Source organism: Myotis davidii, unplaced genomic scaffold, assembly GCF_000327345.1.
Source record: "Myotis davidii unplaced genomic scaffold, ASM32734v1 scaffold655, whole genome shotgun sequence".
NCBI lineage: Eukaryota > Metazoa > Chordata > Mammalia > Chiroptera > Vespertilionidae > Myotis > Myotis davidii.
The window spans coordinates 526990-547061 of NW_006287547.1; the positions used below are offsets into that span (position 1 = coordinate 526990).

Consider the following 20072-nt stretch of genomic DNA (forward strand, 5'->3'; position numbering starts at 1 on the left):
CTATCTCTTGGAAAAGGGAACCAGCATGATTTGGGGACACTTTGATAGTGGTCATCATTAGCTTTGACTTCTAGAACCATCCCATTTCTCACATTCTACTATTAAAAATCTGGTCCCATTCCCACCCAATTTCAAATTCACACAAATGATTTATGTTTTCAATGAGAACTTTAAATTCTATAAATAATTTAAACATATATTGTTTACCATGCAAATTTTCTTGCATATCATAGACTACTTTTATTGCCCATAAAATATTTCTATTTTTAAAAAAAACTTTGAGATACAATCAAAATACACTATTCGTCCCTTGGCACTATCATCCTAATCAAGATAACAGCCACTCATCACCCCCAAAGTTTACTTGTGTTTTCTTTGTGATTTATTCCTCCCTCCCTCCTGTTTCCCAGGCAACCAACAATAGACTTTCTATCCTTATAGATTGAGTTTTCTAGAATTTTATACAAATGGAATCACATAGCATGTATTCTTTGGTTTCCTTTACTTTCAAGTTCTCTTTTTAATCTTCCAGAGATTCCTCCCCGTTGGCCGAGGTTCAGTAAAGAGCATCATAATTCCACGGCAGTGTTTACCAAAGCATAACTTGAGAACCATCTGCTTTATAATCATCCAGACACTAGCTAAAATTTGCTGATGCATCTCTCCCCAGGACTCTGAAACCAAAATAACCAGGGTGCTTAGGCATACTCAAGTATGAGAACTAGCAGTTTTAGTTTAACCTCCTAGGGAATAACTATTCTTATCCCTTGGTCCAACGAACTGTTTATGTCTTTCTACTGTTTTCTATAACCTGGGAAGGTCTTAGTCCTTTAAGCCACAGCAGTACATAGAACTAAATATCTTTTTAAAAAAAATATATCTTTATTGATTTTAGAGAGGAAGGAAAAGGGAGAGAGAGAAAGAAACATCAACAATGAGAGAGAATCATTGATCGGCTGCCTCCTGCATGCCCCTTACTGGGGATTGAGCCCGAAACCCAGGCATGTGCCCTTGACCAGAATCGAACCTGGGAACCTTCAGTCTGCAGGCTGACGCTCTATCCACTGAGCCAAACCGGCTAGGGCAGAACTAAATATCTTTCAGATATAAGTTGTAAGAATTTTCCTAGATCCCTTTGTACTACACATGTGGTTTGAATTACTTTCCCATAAAGAACATGCGTTGCTAACTTTCCTCCCTTTGCTATCAATTTGTGAAGTCCACCATTAGGACCAGGTCCTGGGTGAAGAGAGTTTAGCACTTGCCTCAAGTGCAAAAACGTATAGAGGTGCCAAAAATCTCAGTAATCCAGATGAAACACATCTTTAAAAAATTAAAGGGAAAAAAATCCATGATGAACGAAATACCAAAATTTTAAATAAAGACCAGCACAGCAACAGTGCCGATACTGAGCTTGAGGCAGAAACACACACACACACACACACACACGCACACACACACACACACACACGAGTAATAATGCTCCTATCTTTTTTTTAAAAAGCATTATTATTTATATTTTATGCCTGAGGCAGAATGTCTTACTCACCTTACCCTAGTCTTGGCCCTGGTCCACCTCACTTTGATATATTTCTCTCAAACAGGGTTTTTGCCATCCTGAAATCATCATTAGGATGTTACTTCTGGCTCACCATTTAGAATGTGCCATGAACAATAAGAGCTACTTCAAAATACTCTATCTAGATGCATTAGTTGTTTCTGATTTTTCCTTCGCCATTAACCACAAGTACAGCCAATCCCAGGCAAAGACAAAAATCCATAATCCTGAATTTTTTAAAGAACCTCAACCGAACACTGAAATTGGGATGTATTCATGCTGTATCCGATTACATGTGCCTTCAATGTGAAACATCAGTTACCTAAGACACACAGAAACCACGGCTCTAATTAATGTTACCATTTAAAGCATAGACTGTACTTTTCATAGGAGCTAATATTTGGGAAAAAACAGGGTGTAAGAATAATTTATAGAGTAAATGGATCCCAACTAGAATGAAAATATGATTAGAAACTGTTCTGTATAAGGGCAAGTACAATAGTTCTGCATGCTTAAGTTAAATTTTGGGGAGAAAACATGCCATTATAAAATACAGTCATGCCTCAGTACCCACAGGGTTTGGTTCCAGGACCTGCTGTGGATACCATGATCTGAGGATTTTCAAGTCTCTTATGTAATATGGTGTAGTATTTGCATGTAACCTATGCATATCCTTCTATATATTTTAAATAGTCTCTAGATTATTTATAATATGTAATACAATGTAAGTGCTTGTAAATGCTGTTATACTGTATTGTTTAGGGAATAATGACAAGGAAAAATGTCTGTACATATTCAGTACAGACACAGTCATCATAGGCTTAACTACATAGTACATGCCAGCGACAACATTAACATTGTTTTTCTGAATATTTTCAATCCGTCGTTGTTAGAATTTGTGGATTTGGTACCTGCAGAAACTAAGGGCCATCTGTACCCAAGATTCCTACTCACACTCAGAAAGTTCACTTGAATGTATCATTTTTACTGGAAGTAAAAGGACTCATTTTTAGCTACTTTTAGATGCGCATAAAGAATTTAGCTATTTGCTATGTATAAAAACTTAAGAAGAACAATGGAATATTAGAGCTGGTGACAGATGGTGAATGCTGGTCTTTGGTGTCCACAAAAACAAAAAACAAAACACCATAGGAATTAGACTGCACCAGGAATAAATTTAAAGTAAATTTCTGATCAAGCATCACCATCAGCCAAAAAGCATGGTGCAAAGGAAGATACAGGCTTTGGAGGCAGATAAAACTGTCAGGAAAAGTTCAGCTTTACTGTTTCCCAGCTGTCTGACCTTGGTCCCTTTCTGTGCCTGTTTGCTCAACTATGAAGAGAGCCTGCTTTGCAGGGTCACCACAGGAATGAAGTGGGGCGAGATTGCTACAGCACCTATGACAGGCCTGGCTCATGAGGAGCCCCAATTAAGTCGTAGCTGCTGTTGTCATCACCACCTCCAGCACCACAGGCTTTATTCAGTGTTTGAAGGGCCTGAGACAGATCATGCTGGAAGTTTCCAAGGAAAGGCAACAATACAATTTATAATTATTTATGTGTGGCATGACTATCGGAGAGGAATAGAGGGGCCCTGTCCTGTTGAAGGCAGGCCCCATCCTATTTGTCTACATTTTCAGTGCCAGGTACCTAAGTGTGAACATTTCATTCTTATAATAGTTCCAGGGATAAACTTTGAGTTGAGTGATATCCCTTTAAAAAGAGGCTCTTTTCTTGCCAAAAAAGAGAGCAGCTGATCACAGTCATGGTTACTATGTACAGTCTTGTTCTTGACATTTAAAAAGATCCAGAAAAGAGCTTCAAAAGTTCATCCAAAAGTGGATAGAAAGTAGGTGGTGGGAAGACAGGCTACACGAGAGTTGGAGTCATTCACTCCAGACAAGAGAGGGTTTGACAGATTTCAGATGTGTTAAGTGCTAGGATGGTGATGCTGCTACTCTGCTACCTTTCATCTCCAGTGAACACAAGGGTTCCTCTCAGTACTTTTTCTTGGGTGGATGACTTCCCTTTCTGAAGAAAATAATTCAACTAGATGACCTTTTGAGATCTCTTCTAGTTCTAAGTCTGCACAAATATGAAACAGCAAACAGACACTTAGCTCATCAAGGTGGAGTGGTTTTTCAGTTGCATCCTGTTTAAAAGGAGGTTGAGGGAGCCTGGTAAGGTAGGAAGAGTGGGAACCAGGAGTCAGGCAGAGCTGGGTTTGCATCCACCTCTGAAATTCACTAATGGGCAAGTGAAGGGACACAACTCCACTCAATTGTATGCAGCCTGCAAATAACCTCTGCCTCCTAGGGTTCCTAAAGGGATGAACAAAGTTAATGTTGGCAAAGCATCAAATATTTTGACTGGCGCATTATAGGCCTTGGATAAATCAGGGCTATTATTCTGCTATTATTCTAGCTGGCTAAAAATAAATGGGTTGAATAGTTGACTATCATAAAAAAAGAGCAATGCCATTCTGGTTATAGTTATACTGTGCTAGTAAAACTACAGATTAAAGTTAGCAGACTGACACCACGCCCCGCCCCCACCCCGTGTCCCCAGGATCCACTCTGCTTGTCCATGCCAAAGAATGTTTGAGGGGGCAAATTATTAACTAGTTTGGTGCAAGTAGGAATCTTGGTAGGAATCTGGTTTCTCTTGGTAGGAATCTGTTTTCTCTCACTGTCACCACAAGAATCAAATGAATTACTTCAAAAAGGTTTCAAATACATTTCCAAGTATAAGGAATATATCACATCTCACTGACTTGCAATTCACACCAAGCATAGTAAAAACATCAGTCAGAAAATAGATTTGCAAACCAAACTGATTGTCAGGAACTGTAATTAGGATTTTTATCCTTCACGATGACATAAAGCTAAAAATAAAAGCCATAAAGAAATTCAACAGATTTCACATAGCCATTAAATGCAGTGGTCAGAGCCTTAGACTAAATAAAAGAAACTCCTGCCCAGCTGCAGTGGCTCAGTGGTTGAGCATTTAGTTCAAGGTTCAATTCCCGGTCAGGGCACATGCCTGGGTTGCGGGTTCGATCCCTGATCATGCTGGAGGCAGCCGATCAATGATTCTCTGTCATCATTGATGTTTCTATATCTCTGTCCCTCTCCCTTCATCCACGAAATCAATAAAAATATGTTAAAAAATAATAAATAAAAGAACTCCTATTACTATCAGAATTTTCCATAAACTGTAATATTTTGGTGCTGCATCCATAGGGTATTACATGTTTATCATTTACAGAAAGATGCTGGAGTCCAAGACAGGACAGCACTTGCATTTGTTTTTTACCCATAGTGGGGCCTGAGCAGGATGCCGGGAGGCTGTGGAGAATTGGAAAAGACAGAGGAAGTACAAGGTACAAACATGCGCATAAAGTGAGGCCCATGGAGAGCTGGGCCAGAAACACAGGACTGTTTCCTGAAGCCCCGTGTGTTGTTCGGAGAATTGGACTTGGCTTGGAAAGCATGTCCTGTTTCCATCCAAGGGGGACCTGGTTACAGCTGATAGAACCAAACCCGGCAGACAGACAAGGGAGCACAACAATGCACTTTGATCTGCCGGAGTCATATGAAAGAGCAGCTTGTTTTTGTTGGTGAGTAAGCACAGGAATGACAAATGGTAAAATGACCCCAGGCACATCAGGGAGCCGGGGGAGACCCAATGTAGATAGATGCCTGTCAATATTAGGTCAATGAAGGCTATTGTGTCATTCCATCAATCCTAAGCAGGAACCTCACACGATAATGAAGCGGCCCTTACAGGACCACATGCAACTTTTACACTGTGGACCCAAGTTAAAATTCATGTTCTTAAATGCATAAAAATTTCAAGTGGCAGCAAACCACTGAGGCATTGAACCAGCCTACAGAAGCAGAACCCAAAGTCTCAGCAGGCTCACATTAGGCCCATCATTCTCACAACACTTTTTTAGAAGTGGGGTATATACAAACAGTCCTTTGAAATTTACCATATCTATTCTTACTTTGCTTCATGTCATCATTTTATGCTTCCCTGAAACCATAGATATTACAAATGGGACTGCATAGTACCTATAAGCAGGTACATACCGTGTGTGTGTGTGTGTGTGTGTGTGTGTGTGTGTGTGTGTGTGTGTAATAATTGGACAAAAGAAACAAACTAACACAGGAAAAAACTAACATGGCAACTAAGATAAAAATCAAGAACATCCTGAAAAGAAAAAAACAACAAAACAAAAATTAAGGAGAAGACAAGTATCCGCGATGCTGAATATTAAGTTCAAAGACCTTGTTACCAAAAACTTTTGTTGAAGTTAAAGCTTTCCTTTCATACGCCTCTTTCTGAACCCCCCTGAACAGACCTGTCTAAATTGCAGATTTTCTCCGTGTGTGAACGGCTGCTCAGTGGCTTACTCAGTATTTGAGGCCACTTGGAGAAATGCCAGTAGAAGTGTGCTCAGAGGTTGGAGAGCTACTGGCCTGAAGGGATAGAGGGGACTTTCAGAAACGCTTACCTCAATACCAAGGAGCAACTCCCGTGTTTGGAGTAGCTAAATAGTTCAACCCTGTGAGGTAACACCATGTTTGATTTTGACAAGGGATAGCTGATCCACAAAACCTAAATTCTAAACTTAAAATGAAAGGTGTTAATTTATAATTAAGGGGTAAGAAGATCTCCTTATCTGGATTTTGATAGGGATGACACATTCCCTACGATAGGCTTAAAGTGAGGGTCATGAAGACTCTGTTGGAGTTTTGGTGACAAGCAGTTGCTAAATATCTTAAGGCATATTCCTTCTCATGTCCTTCCAGATTAAGCTTCCCTTTATTAAACGTTCCCTTCTTCGCTTTCTCTTTTCTTTTTCTTTTTTACTGAAAAATATATATGAATGCTTCAGTTCATTTTGGAAATGTGTCTTGTGAAGGACTTCCGAGATATTTTTCTTTCTTTTTAAAAATGACCTTCACATAAAAGTATTAGACTTTTCAGATAACAAAACCCAAAGCAAATAACATCCGACTCTGCAAATATGGTCACGAAAAGACCAAAGAGCCCTTTAGAGCTGAGGTGCTCATGTGCTAAGAAAACTTAAAACATTTTAACAGAAGGCAAATAAAGCATTATCCAGGAAAACAGCAATCAGAGCAGCCCCAGGCTGAGGGCACGAAGAATCCTCGTCTTGCAAACATCCCCCTTTAACTAGCACTCTGGTTGTTTTTAGTCAAGTACTTCCTGGGAGGAACAGTGGCCAGACACACAGCTTTTCTTGACAACAGGAAACAACGTCATTTGGGGTTGTGGGGTTTTTTTTTTGTTTTGTTTTTGTTATTTTTTTTTGGTCTTTTCTTAGACACAGTGCAGAACCCAACACATTTCAAGGCCATATGATGTGGGTTTTTTTGTAGAGTTATGAAGCAGCTGTGGGTTTTGGAAAGGAAATTGTATTCAAGATCAACGGCGCAGCACAGTCCTGGTTTACCTGCCATATGCAAAGCGCCGGTCTTTGTGATGATCGCCAAAAGTGTCCCAAAGCCTGAGAGAAACACTCACTTCATCGACAACATCCCGGGAACGTTCCAAAACCTGCAGAGGCGAGAGAGAGCATCCACGCTCAGTGGCCAAAGGCTCCCCAGGGAAGGATGTCTGGGGTCAGCACCCCTCAATGCCCACCCGACTTGCTTGCATTTAGTTTTCTCGCTCCCCCTAACAGGACTTAACCTCAGCTCAGTTCTCCTCCTGGAATCACATGACTCAAACCCACCTCATTCAGGATCCCATAGCCATCCTCCTAAATTTGCATTTTGCTTTTGTTTTCTCTTATGGTACTACAAATGCTAGTTTTATTTCGAATGTACAAATTGCCCCTTCCCTCCCTTTAGAATCGGACAGGCAGTAGCAGGGATGTGCCCTGAGGATTCTAAAGAAACTCTGTACATCTTACCTCCTGGCAGACCCGGTACTGGTCAATTGCCCACACGGTTGGTACATGGGTGGCCAGCAGCTGATACTGCGTTAGCGTTGTATTACATGCTCTGGCACAGATCAAGCGCGTCTTCCCCACGGCGTTGTCTCCCACGACCACACACTTGATGGTTTCAACGTTGGGCCTTTCGTAGTCCATGTCAGTGTCCATTTATAAAACCCTGTAAGAAGAGAGTAGATACCGCATTAAAGACACCAGGGCTTTCCAGGGCAATCAAAGACCTGCGGGGTTCAGGCAGTTTTCTCTTTGTCCAGGAACTGCTTTGGAGGTAACCAAGCATAAGCAAGAAGTTTGGAAGTTTATACTAAGCCTAAGTGAAACCCAAGTTTTCTTTTTATATCTCACACAAGTACAAAAACACCGGATTGTTATTTTGACCCCAAACGGTTTATTCCGGTTAACATGTTATTTTCTCCTTGGTTTTCTCTAAACACAACCCGCCTACTGGAGATCCATCCAGACTGGTCAGCTGCTGGGGCACATTTATAGCTCACCAGCTACTCATGTTGACTGCTAAAGAGACTCATCACCTGCAGGTTAGCCTGAGACATGAGGGCAGAGGCTGCCGTGGCAGTACTAGTGCCCATACCATCACAGTCTTCCAATGATCCACTATCTCCTGCTGGAAAGCAGTTTTCTATAGGTTCTCAGCTATCGTGGTGACTTAGAGGAGACTCCAAAGTGCAAGCAGACAGCACTACCCAACATTACTGAAGAGTGAATTGTAATTTTATACTTGACACATTAACAGATTTAACTTTTTATATTTATCCATTTATTTTTTTTTATTAATCAAGTTCATAAAAACATATTCCCAAGAGGGGCACCATTCAGCAATATATATTTTATTCTCCTTTCTGTGTTTTCATCAAGAAATCTGGAACATTTGGTAAAGAATGATTTTACCAGGATGAGGAACTACTTTGGAGTTTTCCTGAAACCATCAAAACAGGTTTAAAGAGAGTTGCTGACCTGGTTTTCTGGATTTTCAAATACTGACGATCTTTCAAGAGGAAGAGGAAGAGCAGCTGCTAGCTCTGCTTTCCGTATCAGAGCCTCCACAAAAGGCAGAGCAGACTGCTTCCTGGGAGAGACCAGATGGACAGCCAACCATTTTAAGACTTTAATGAAATAGAACTGCCCTTTTGAGGAAATCATTGTTAAACTGAGAACACTGGTTATATGATCATTTTTAAAGAGCCAATAATGGTTTTAATGGCCATAATGGTAAAGAAATTGTAGGACCTGATACGTAATGGGGACTCTATAAGTGTTTAAGTCAACTGATTTGAGAAAAGTGACCATTTGCCTAGTATGAGAGTAAGAGAATAGAGGGAGAGATAGGAGAAAGAACATGAAGAAGAATGCTTTTTCAGTTCGGACCATCTGGACATGAACTTGTCTCCTGTAACACCATTACAAGAGGCGACAGACCAGAGGCTGAAGAATTATTTGATGGGAATGGAGTGACTCAAGGAACAGATGTGTGATGAGGTTAGGATCTGATCTGTGGCTCCTACACAATGGAAGGGCTTAAAATAGATAGATACCTGCCCCTCACCTGGCAAATGCTGTTCTGAAGGTCTCAGGTGGGAAAAGAAATCTCCAATTCTGAGGATCAGCCAGGTGTGGTAACTCCTACTATTTATCGCTTTAAAATCTAGCCTTAACATTCTATGGTTTTACTTGTTCCATACTTAATAGTATAAGATGGCAAAAGCAAGACTTTGGCATTAGATCAGTGGGTCTTAAGTAGAGAACATTTAGCAATGTCTGGAGATATTTTTGGTTGTCACATGGGGTTGGGGGAGTGCTACTGGCTTCTAGTGGGCATAGGCCAGAAATACTGCTGAACATAGTGGAATGCACAGTACAGCTCCCTCAACAAAATGTCACAGTGCCGCCCCAAATGTCATAGTGCCGAGGCTGAGAAATCCCTGCCTTAGATGGATGTGAGTTTGAATCCTTGTCCCCATTTTGCAGTCATTGACCTGGCAAATTATTTCCTCTTTGTGAGCCTCAGCTTCCTTATCTGTGAGGTGGGAATCCCCTGAGGTTGTTGTGAGGATTAGGTGAACTGTTGTTTTCAGTCCCCGACACATGGATGCCTTACAAAATTATAATCATGATACCGAAGATGAATGCCTTTACATGACAGCAAAATTGAGTCAGGTGGAAGACCAGAATTAGATGCAAAATCATACACTTGATTTTGCACCAAGATCTATAAAAGGGATGGGTATAGTCTAGAAGAGCAATTAAAGGGTAAGTTACTGAAAAAACACAGAAATACAAGATGGAGCATAGGTGACCGTATACAGAGAAGGCAGAAAAGGTTCTGGGTAGGGAGAAGGATATAGTTACCTAAAAGATAACAGAGTTAGAAAGGTAGCTTAAAAATATTTTTAGGAGGCATTTCTAGATTCTGGAATGAGAATGGTAACACTTCTTAATAGTCTTTATAAGTTTTGGGGGATATTAGCATGGGATAGCCTATGCCAGAAAAACAGGTTCCATTTGGAGCCTCACACTCTGGAAACTGAGTTATATTATTTGGAATGTCCTAAGAGATGGAAGGAAAACCTCACTTTTTTAATTTTATGTTTTAGATCAGTGGTCACCAACCTTTCGGACCTCAAGATCACCAGTGGTCCACGGACCACCGGTTGGCGACCGCTGTTTTAGATAATTAAAAGTCATAAAGAGCCAATCCCTAAAATTTGAGGAATGCTTGAATTTAGTCAAGATTGAGATATGAAAAAAAAAATAGAATTGGTTTTCTTGTTGGCTTGCAAAGTAGCTCTGATAGCAGCCCCAAAAGAGTAATCTCCTCTCCCCCCAGAAATTTGAAACATGGCAGTTTTGGTGGAATAGCTGTGTAGTTTTTTTCAGGACACTACATTGAGGGGGTCAAAGCTTTCCCAGCTTTATATTAAGGCTATGATTACAAAAATATCATTACTTATTTATAGACACATCTCATGCACAGTCCTTAAAAGAATTTCTGTGTCAAAGGTGAGAATAACATCGGTGAGTCCTCTAATCTCTAGCAATCTGCTAGAAACCAAAGTGACTGCCAAAGGTGCTGAACCTTGTGCAAAGAGGACAGCATATAAGGGAAATAAAAGGCAGGAATTAAATATTCATAGCATAGGTCACTCACTTTAGACATGGAATTTAATTTTCAGGAACAGTTTTCTGGACTTTCAAATACTGAAGATCTTTTCTTTGGGGTAGAAATTTATTTTGTCGTAATCTAAAAAGCATTTTAAGGGCATGAAGTCACAGCCAAGGATGTAAACTCATGCTACACATGTATTGTTGTAAACTGGTTATTCATCTGTTACATATAAACAAATGAGCATTAGGCTATGGCGGTAATTATAAAAAATATGCAATTTTATTTTCATTTACGTGTTAGGGGCTCTAATTTATTCATATCTGGCACTCTTATGGTTGAATGAGCTCTTGGGACCATCTGGATAATGACTATCTGGTTTCTGATCTTTATTTACCTGGCATGAGAATAATAAATAGTATTCATTTAGCACTCTTAATAAATTTCAGCACCATATATCATGCAAATCTGTGCAGATACCCTTTTGCCTTTAGATACATATCTGAAATGATAAGGAAAGTATAAAAGAGAAAGAAAACTTAGAAGAACTGACATTGGTAACCTGATACTATGGCAGCTTTGTAGTCTTCTTACTCAAAACTGACTTGAAGTTCATATCATACTTTCTCTGAATCTTCAGGGCACAGATGCTGAAGTTAAAATAACTGAAGGATCTACCTGCACACCCTGGAAATCGGAAGTGGTATGTTTATTAGAAGACTGGTAGGTGAATAAGACAACGTGGAAGATGACAAATAGGTGGTACACGGTGGCTACTGCTCTGGGTGCAGTGCCCACCATCCATAGGCTGACTGAGAACACAGTGGTTACGATCCTCTGGCTATTAATTAGCCCCATCTGGCTTGATTATCCAACATCTGCCCATGGCATTATTACTGTCATCTCCTGAACCTCAGGTCCCTCCTCCACATTCACCATCGCCATCAACCCTTGTTGTGTCCACAAGATCATGCACCCCACACTCTAGCCTCACAGTTGCTTTACCTCTTCAACACCAGTGATATCTGCCACACTCTAATGATCCATTCATATTTTTGGTCATGTGTCTGATACTGTCATCCAGAAACATTTGCCTCTGAAATCTCAAATTTCAAAATCCTACTCTCTGAGCAAAAATTTCTACCTTCACAACTTGTGCTAGATGAAGTATGGCCACTGCAGCAACTCCCATCAGGACATGGAATCTATTTCCTGTCCTCTTGAATATGAGCTCACCTTGTGACTCCTTGGCCAAACCCAAAAGAATGTGGTAGTGATGTTGTGAGGGGTCCAGAATCCCTGCACCTCCACCTTCTTGCTGTTGGAATGCTGTCCTGAGGCTATCATCTAATCCCACAAAATCATGAGAATAGATTGTAGTTTTAAGCCACCAAGTTTTGGGTGATTTGTTATGCAGCAAACATACATTTGTTAACTGAAATATACCTATGGAAAAACTCCAGCATATTGACTCCTTCATCAAAAACCCCTCACAAATACCAGGTTATAGGCCCCTGATAATGAGGCCTGATATGGATGGATGGATGGTATTTTCCACCTGGGGTTGACAGGTTCATGCTAACTTCTCTCGTCATCATCACCTTTAACACCTGGTACTGCACTGCATATGTGGTAGGCAGAATAATGGTCCCTCAAAGATATCCTTGTCCTGGGATGTATGAGCATGTTCCATTACATGACATGGAGTAGAATTAGGGTGGTCGATAAAATTAAGATTGCTAGTCAGTTGACCTTAATACAAAGAGATTATCTTGAACTAGAGGCCCGGTTCCTGAATTCATGCACCAGTGGGGTCCCTCGGCCTGGCCTGTGGGATCGGCCTGAAACCAGCTTTCTGACATCCCCCGAGGGGTCATGGATTGTGAGAGGGCACAGGCCAAGCTGTGGGACCCCACTGGTGCACAATTGGGGCTGGGAAGGGACGCGGGAGTTTGGACAGCTGTGGAGGGACCATGGGAGGGCCCCAGGGCGTTTCTGGCCTGTCTCACTCAGTCCTGATTGGCTGGACCCCAGCAGCAAGCTAACCTACCAGTTGGAGCATCTGCCCCGTGGTGGTCAGTACACGTCATAGTGAGCAGTTGAGCGGCCTTAGCATATCATTAGCATATTACGCTTTGATTGGTTGAACAGATGACCGGATGACCGGGCACTTAGCATATTAGGCTTTTATTATATAGGATTATTGGGGGAAGGCCCAATATAGTCACAAGGGCCCTTTACATGTCTAAGGAGGAGTAAGAAGGTCAGAGTCAGGGAGAAATATGAAGATGCTACATTGCTGGCTCTGAAAATGGAAGACAGGGCCATGAGCCAAGGAGTGCAGGTGAACTCCAGAAGCTGGAAAAAGTAAGGAAACAGATTCTCCCCTGGAGTCCCAGAAAGAATGCAGCCTGCCAACACTTTGACTTGCACCCAAGGAGACCCATTTCAGATTTCTGACCTCTAGAACTACAAGATAATAAATCTGTGTTGTTTTAAGCTGCTAAAATTTTGGTGATTTGTTATAGCAGATATAGGAAACGAATATTGCATGATTTAGCCACACAAATTGGCTTCCCAAATTCTGAATGTTTGCTACTCAGTGCCTTTCCATATATCATTCCCTCGGCCAACCCTCTACCGCTCCTTGTCTGCCTGGCAAATTCTATTCATTCCTTAAAAACTTATTCAGATATGACCTCTTCTAAAATGCTTCCCTAACTGCCTCGCCTCCATACAGACTAATTTACTTTCTCCTTTGCTCCAATAAATGGTTCTAGGAGAAGCAACCACAAAGGCAAACACATATCCACACTCATTTTTTCCTGAATTAGCAATCATGGAACGGAGTTTTGTGAGCTTTTTATTTTTCCTGGGCTATACTGCAAAGTGCCCACCTCGTGCACTTAATGAATCATCAAGTGTTTCTGGGGTGCTACTCTGTGCTGAAGTGCTTGGAATCTATGAGTATGCAATACCCCTCTTCTGTATAGCTTTCTCTAATTGTTTAGTCTGGTCTATAGGCCCCCAATTTGTGACTGTCTGTTGGGGACAACGATGGGCAGAAGAGTAACATAGTCATGTGCCCTGGCCTCCTCTTCACATCTTTTCTCTTCCTATGACGGTATCCCATCCCCACCTTCATTCCTTGAGTTAAAGGTCTTCATGGTGTCCTGCTCCTCTCTTAAGAAATGGGCTCTCAGGAAGTGTCAGACACATTCACTCCCTCAATCACACTACGGCTAGATGACCATCAAAGAGTCCTGGCCCCATACTTTAATAATTCAGGGGCACTGTGGCTGATGAAACGCAAGCTATTCCTGCTTGCTCTGGAGAGGTGCACTTTAGTACAGGGCCACAATTTGAATTAAGGTGAGGTGTGAGTCTCTTCTAATATTAGAAATTCAGATATTAGGGAGAGTGGGCAGAAAAATGTTTACCATTTGTCTAAGACATCTCATTACACGTCTCCTAATTGTTCAGAATTACCCTACCGTTGGAATATGCTGCCTCTTATCATCACTTTTGCTGTACTTCTTGTGATATTTGCTGTTTTCATCAAGGCATGGTGAGCAATCTGCTTAAAGACAAGAATCTAAGGCCCACAGAGTGGCCTTTGTGTTTTCAGCTCCGTGCAGCTGTTCACGTAGACAGTTTGAACAACACTATTGTACAGCCACTAAATTTTCTTGTCCTTTCAAAATGCATATACTTAACTTGATCATTAAAAAAATATGACTGGAACAAGAGTTAGTGTATTTCAAGAGCTCCTTCTGAAAGAAAAACTGAGAATTTTATATTATTGACAGAAACAAAAGGGAAATGTTAAGAGTTGCATAATAACTATAGCCAACAGCCAAGTTTCAACTGTGCAGATTTGATTATTCTGAGCTCTTAATCACCAGTCCCAGGCAGGCAGGAGCCGCTTTATACATAACATAAACATCTCCGCTGGAATGGAGAATGGGTCCAGGGCTGGGAAAGAGACAGGCAGGGCTGGGCTGGGCTTTCCTAAATCAAAACTTCATAGAAATATAGCTCTAGGATCAAATTTCTTTTCATCATTCAAAGCAAAACTATTTTTTTTCAGTTGAAAGTTTTGATTAAAACAGAAAAGAGAAGAGATTAAATAACAGAAAGGACACTGCATAGAAGTCCAGGAATGCAAGTAATTCAGAGGTGCTGTTTTTGAACATCCACTCATTATCCTGCCAGAGCCCTGTGATAATGGAGACCTACAGGAACTCATGCTCTCACTAGTTTTTTAAAACTCAATGTCAGTGGGGGAAGTGAGCCAGGATTAGAAAGAAACTTTCTACCTATCCACTGCAACTTGCTGCCCCAATTGAAAAGTAAAGAACAGATAAAAAAAAAATTAGCTTAAACATGCATAAAAGTTCTAGGGTAGTTTGCAAAACCACCAAAATAAACCACACTGTTCTACTTCCAACTACAAACATGCCATGTAAACTGTCCTTTGGTGACTTTGTTTTGCTATAACTTCTACTCAAATGCCCTTTCTCATGCCCTGATCCTGGAATTGTCCTTTAGGACTCAGGCAGTCTTAATTAAAGAAATATAGATTGCCCTATCCAGTTTGGCTCAGTGGATAGAGTGTCAGCCAGCAGATTGAAGGGTCCTGGGTTCGATTCCAGTCAAGGGCATGTAACTTGGTTGCAGGCTTGATCCCTGGCTCTGGTTGGGGCGCATGTGATAGGCAACCCATCAATGTGACTGAGCCAGGCCTACAGGTGTATAGTAGTGGACAATCCAGCTGTAGCTCTTACCCTCATGGACCTCAGAGTCAGGTGGGGAGAGACAACTAAACAAGTAGATGAAATCATATACTTGATATGTAACTTGAAGAAAAATGAAAGGGTGCTGTGGGAGAACTTAATGGGTGGGAGTTTGCTGGGAAGTCAAGAGCACTCTCTATGAGGAAGCTCCATATTCCTGCTATTGGAAGAATAAGAAGGCCCAGCCATGAGATGGGAAAGGAAGCAGGCCCAGAATAGCTAGGAGGAGGGGGACTGGCGAGACAGAAGGTCAGAAAGGCAGATGGGACTAGGACCCTAGCCGCTAGGTCATACCTTGCCTTTCAAGCCACAGTCAGGAGTTTGGATTTTATTCTAAATGAGAATAGATGGATTTAAATAAATGGATTTATTCTTATGTCAGTGAGAAGCCACTGAATTGCTGCAGGCAAAGAAGTACCAGGTTCTGATTTGCTTTTTAGTAGTATCACTGATATCACTGAGACTGCTGTGTGGAGAACTCGCTGTGGGGAATCTGAGCAGTGGCAGAAGGACCAGGTAGGATGCTCCCAAATTCTCCGGGAGGGAAAGGATGGTGGCTTGGACCAGGGTGGAATCAGTAGAGATGGAGCAAAGTGGATAGACACGTTTTGGAAGAAGATGCACTTAAAACATGCATCCTTTATACTGTATTTATAAAATTCTGCGTTGTAATATTGACAATTGTGCTCATATGTATTTTGCTTTTACGACTCCAAGATCATAAATTTTTGACAACAGAAACTGTTATTGTTAAATCCTCAAATCTTTCTTAGTGGTTGGCCATATGTGGCTTTCAGTAAACATTAGTTCAATAGAATATAAAAGTACAGCCACTCTCCTTAGGGAAACTTCCACCTGGGTCTGGCACAGAACTTGCACTCAGCTTTCTCTGATGAATGATCATTAAGCCCGTGGCCTCGAAAGCAGCAGCATGTGGCTAAGCCTGCAGTCGGTGAGAGAAACACCTTGAGGGACATCTGTGTGACTCATCATGAGAGCGGTGTTTGACAGATGGCATCGCACCAGCCATGACGCCCCATCAGAAAAAGCATCAGTAACCATGGAAACCACCAGGGACCAAGAACTGGGCTCCTTCACCAAACGGGAAGGCGGGGGCAGGGGAGAGCCCCAATATAGGTTGGCAGGAGCAGTTTAGAAAAAAAAAGGTGTGTGTGTGTGTGTGGGGGGGGGGGGCGGAGAATGTGATCATTTATTGTACGCCAGTACCTAGAGTCAATTTATGAATCTTAATAGCATTTAAGGGTCTCACAAAGTTACCATCTACTTTTAGACTTTAACCTCCTAATTCAAGAAATTCCCAACTCTTTCTAGTGAGCCACTACTTGCCTGGAAAGGGAGACACATGCATCCACTACATATGGAGAACAATTTATAATTGAAATGGAAGTGAGTCTTGAATGAAGGAGGTCAATCTATGCCTAAAAGAGCTACATCACAAGAGGCAATTAGCCTTGAAGGCAAGATAGCATCGAAAGAACAGATGCTTGGATCCCCTTCCTCCCACGTCTCACTAAAATGAACCTTATTCTATATAGATAACAGACTTCATGACAGTACCAGAAGCTAAGGATAAAGAATAACCATATACAGAAATGTGAAGGATTTCTGCCAAATTCATTTCTATGGGGCCAAATGAGAAAGTCACTGAAGACCAGCAGACTGCCCATTTGTACAGGGAATGGAGTTTGTATAAGTGGTAGGTGGTATGCTCTTCAGCATAGATGCCCGTGATGTGCAATGAGGGCTGGCCTGACTTGGGACAAGGGTGGAAAGAGTAGGTTGTGGAGCCACTGGAAAGCCATTAGGAGACCAGCATGCTGCCATGGGCAAGGAGTAGCCCCAGTGATGGTCCTTGCTTGGAATGGACCAGATAGACAGCACTTTGCAAAGAAAAGACTTTGTTTTTGCTTCCTCCAGTCTACACAACCAGGCCATTTCAGTTCTGACCTTGCAACAGGAGTAATTGATCTTATGATGTTAATGTGAGAGGGAATGGGGTGAGGTGGTGCAAGCTCTAAGACTGAACACGGGAACATCTTCAGTGATGACATTACTCACCACTGTCCTTATCTCACCTACAAAAGTTCTCTCAATCTGTACCATACTGAATAGCCTTGCTTGTGCATTCTGGAACTGGGTGGGTTCCTAGGTCACTATAGAGCCCTAGCTTGGTCTCTGAAAGAGTCTAAGGTTATCCAAGCATTTAGAATATATTTTGGTCTTTGGTCACCATGAATCATTCCTTATATGAATGGAATAAACAGAGACCACGCAACATATGGTTTATTAAAAACCCTGACACATCGAAAAGGACAAGCAATTAGATAGACACAGAGGAAAGGTGTACTGAAGTAAATATGCTATACGAAACAGATTGTTATTATTTAATGTTATGTTTGTGCTGAGCTTGCAATAATATAGAGAAATGCTTAAGGAAAGTGCAGGATAGTAATCTGAAATATAGTCGATGAAAACTACATAAAATAAACAAATATGTGTAACTTGAATAAAATTGGGACCTCTTCCTCATTCTTTCCCTGGAAGTACCATCTTAGCACAGTGACACATCTGAAATGTGGGTTACATAACACATCAGGCATCTGGCAGCTAAACTCCTAGAAAGAGTTCCACGTCTCATGGCAACTGCTCAAATCTGCCTCTCTGCCTCTCAGGAAGGACCCCAGGTCTTTCCCCTTCACTGCTTCTTCTTCCCCGCTTACAGGGCTGGCCATTGCCCTCTCGTCTCTTAATCACATTTCCATCCATTATTCCCCTCTGACAACTGAATGGATTTTCCTTGGGACCTATCATTTTTTGGGGAAGGAGGAATGGGTGAGCATTAATATGTGAATACTTGTAATTTAATAATTTCATCTCTTTCATCTAAAAAGCAGTAACACCAACCTCTTCCTCCTACAATAACGATACATGGAGAAAAAAATGGAAGGGAGATACTAAACAGATAACAATGATTATTGCTGGACAATGAGACTAGAACTTGTTGCCATTTTTCTATTTTCCTTTGGTTTCCAAGTGTTTTACAGTGAAACTTAAAACACTCAATTAAACTTCTTTGTTTAATTGAGGTTGAAAATGCCATAAAGCTCACCCTTTTAAAGTATACAATTCAGGCTGTTTCATTATATTCACAAATTTGTACAACCATTCCCACTATCTAATTCTAGAATATTTTCATCAAAAGGAAACCTTGTGCCCATAAACAGTATTCCCATTCCACCTCCTCCCACTCTGGAAACCACTAATTTACTTCTTATCTCCATGGGTTTGCCATTATGGACATTTATTATAAATGGAATCATATAATATGTGGCCTTTGGTGTCTGCTTTCTACTTAGTATGTTTTCAAGTTCATTTATGTTGCAGAATGTATTAGTACTTCATTAATTTTAAGGTGGAATAATATTTTTAGATGTATTACTTCTATAATGAGAAAATATTTTAGCTTTTAAAAAAGGAATGAGTACATAAGTGTAACCTTTGATTGTTATTTCTACTATGGGTACATTGATACAATAATAATACCATATATTTATAAAGCATAGTGAGCCTGTGAAATAGGTTTTCTTTCTGACTCAAGCTCTCGACTAAAAATAACATGGGAATCTAAATGATATCTTGCTGATAATCAGACAAAAATTAAACAATATAAAGAGACAGGTGTAGACACCCAGGACACATACATACAGTTCTATCTTAAACAGAAGATGAAACATTCTTGGCTTTAAAATTTTGAATGTTCAAAGAGAAAATTATAGTAGTAAAATGAGCAATTTTAAGAAATTATTTGGAAACACAGTACATGTACTATTCTGTGGCAATCAAATAAGATATTTTAAGCATGGATCTACATAGTATACTTCAGCTTTAAGAAGAAAGAAGTTCCTAACTTGTTTGTATGCACACTGTATATATATTTGTGTAGCTGCAAATCACAAACACTTGTTGATACACACTCAGTATGTGAATTCATGTTATAATCTTTACTTGCAAAGGCAGAGTCTTACATATTTTTAGTTATATGGGAGATAAGCTTGAGCAAAGCTGACTGGAACTAGCTCATATAAAGTAAGAGTTCAGTGAAAAATCAAATTCTATAAATAAATGACCCTGGACATAAAATATGAAGCACTTCAAACACACTGAGGGTGCAGTGGGGTGGTGAGCAGAAGCGGGATGCTCTTGGTCTTGATCTAGGTACTGGTTACATAGGTAGGTTTCATTTGCAAAATTTAATTAAAACCATACACTTGTGACATTTGCACATTTTGCTATGTATGGTATACTTCAATAATTCTTTAAAGTTGGAATAGCAACAAAAGACCCTACACATTGATTTTGAAGGGCATGTGGTTCTCATGTTGGTGAGCTTTTGCTAAGGGCTGAATCAGGAAGCTTTGTCAAGAATTAAAATAAAAAATAAACAAATGGGACTACATCAAAATAAAAAGCTTCTGAACAGCAAAAGAAACCATCAACAAAACAGCAAGAAAGCCCACTGCATAGGAGAACATATTTGCCAATGTTATCTACCATAAGGGTTTAATCTCCAACATTTACAGGGAACTCATA

General features: G+C 40.7%; 1 protein-coding gene across 9 annotated transcripts in view; it reads right to left on the reverse strand.

The window, feature by feature from the left end:
* RHOBTB1 (Rho-related BTB domain containing 1) overlaps positions 1-20072 on the reverse strand; it is a 115444-nt gene that overhangs the window by 30818 nt on the left and 64554 nt on the right. For all 9 annotated transcript variants that reach the window (XM_015561085.1, XM_015561088.1, XM_015561087.1 and 6 more), the window contains 2 exons: positions 7506-7707; positions 7044-7147 (listed from right to left, as the gene is read on the reverse strand). In XM_015561085.1, the coding sequence (XP_015416571.1) occupies positions 7044-7147; positions 7506-7697 (296 nt within the window). In that variant the 5' untranslated portion in view covers positions 7698-7707. The remainder of the gene's footprint in view (positions 1-7043; positions 7148-7505; positions 7708-20072) is intronic.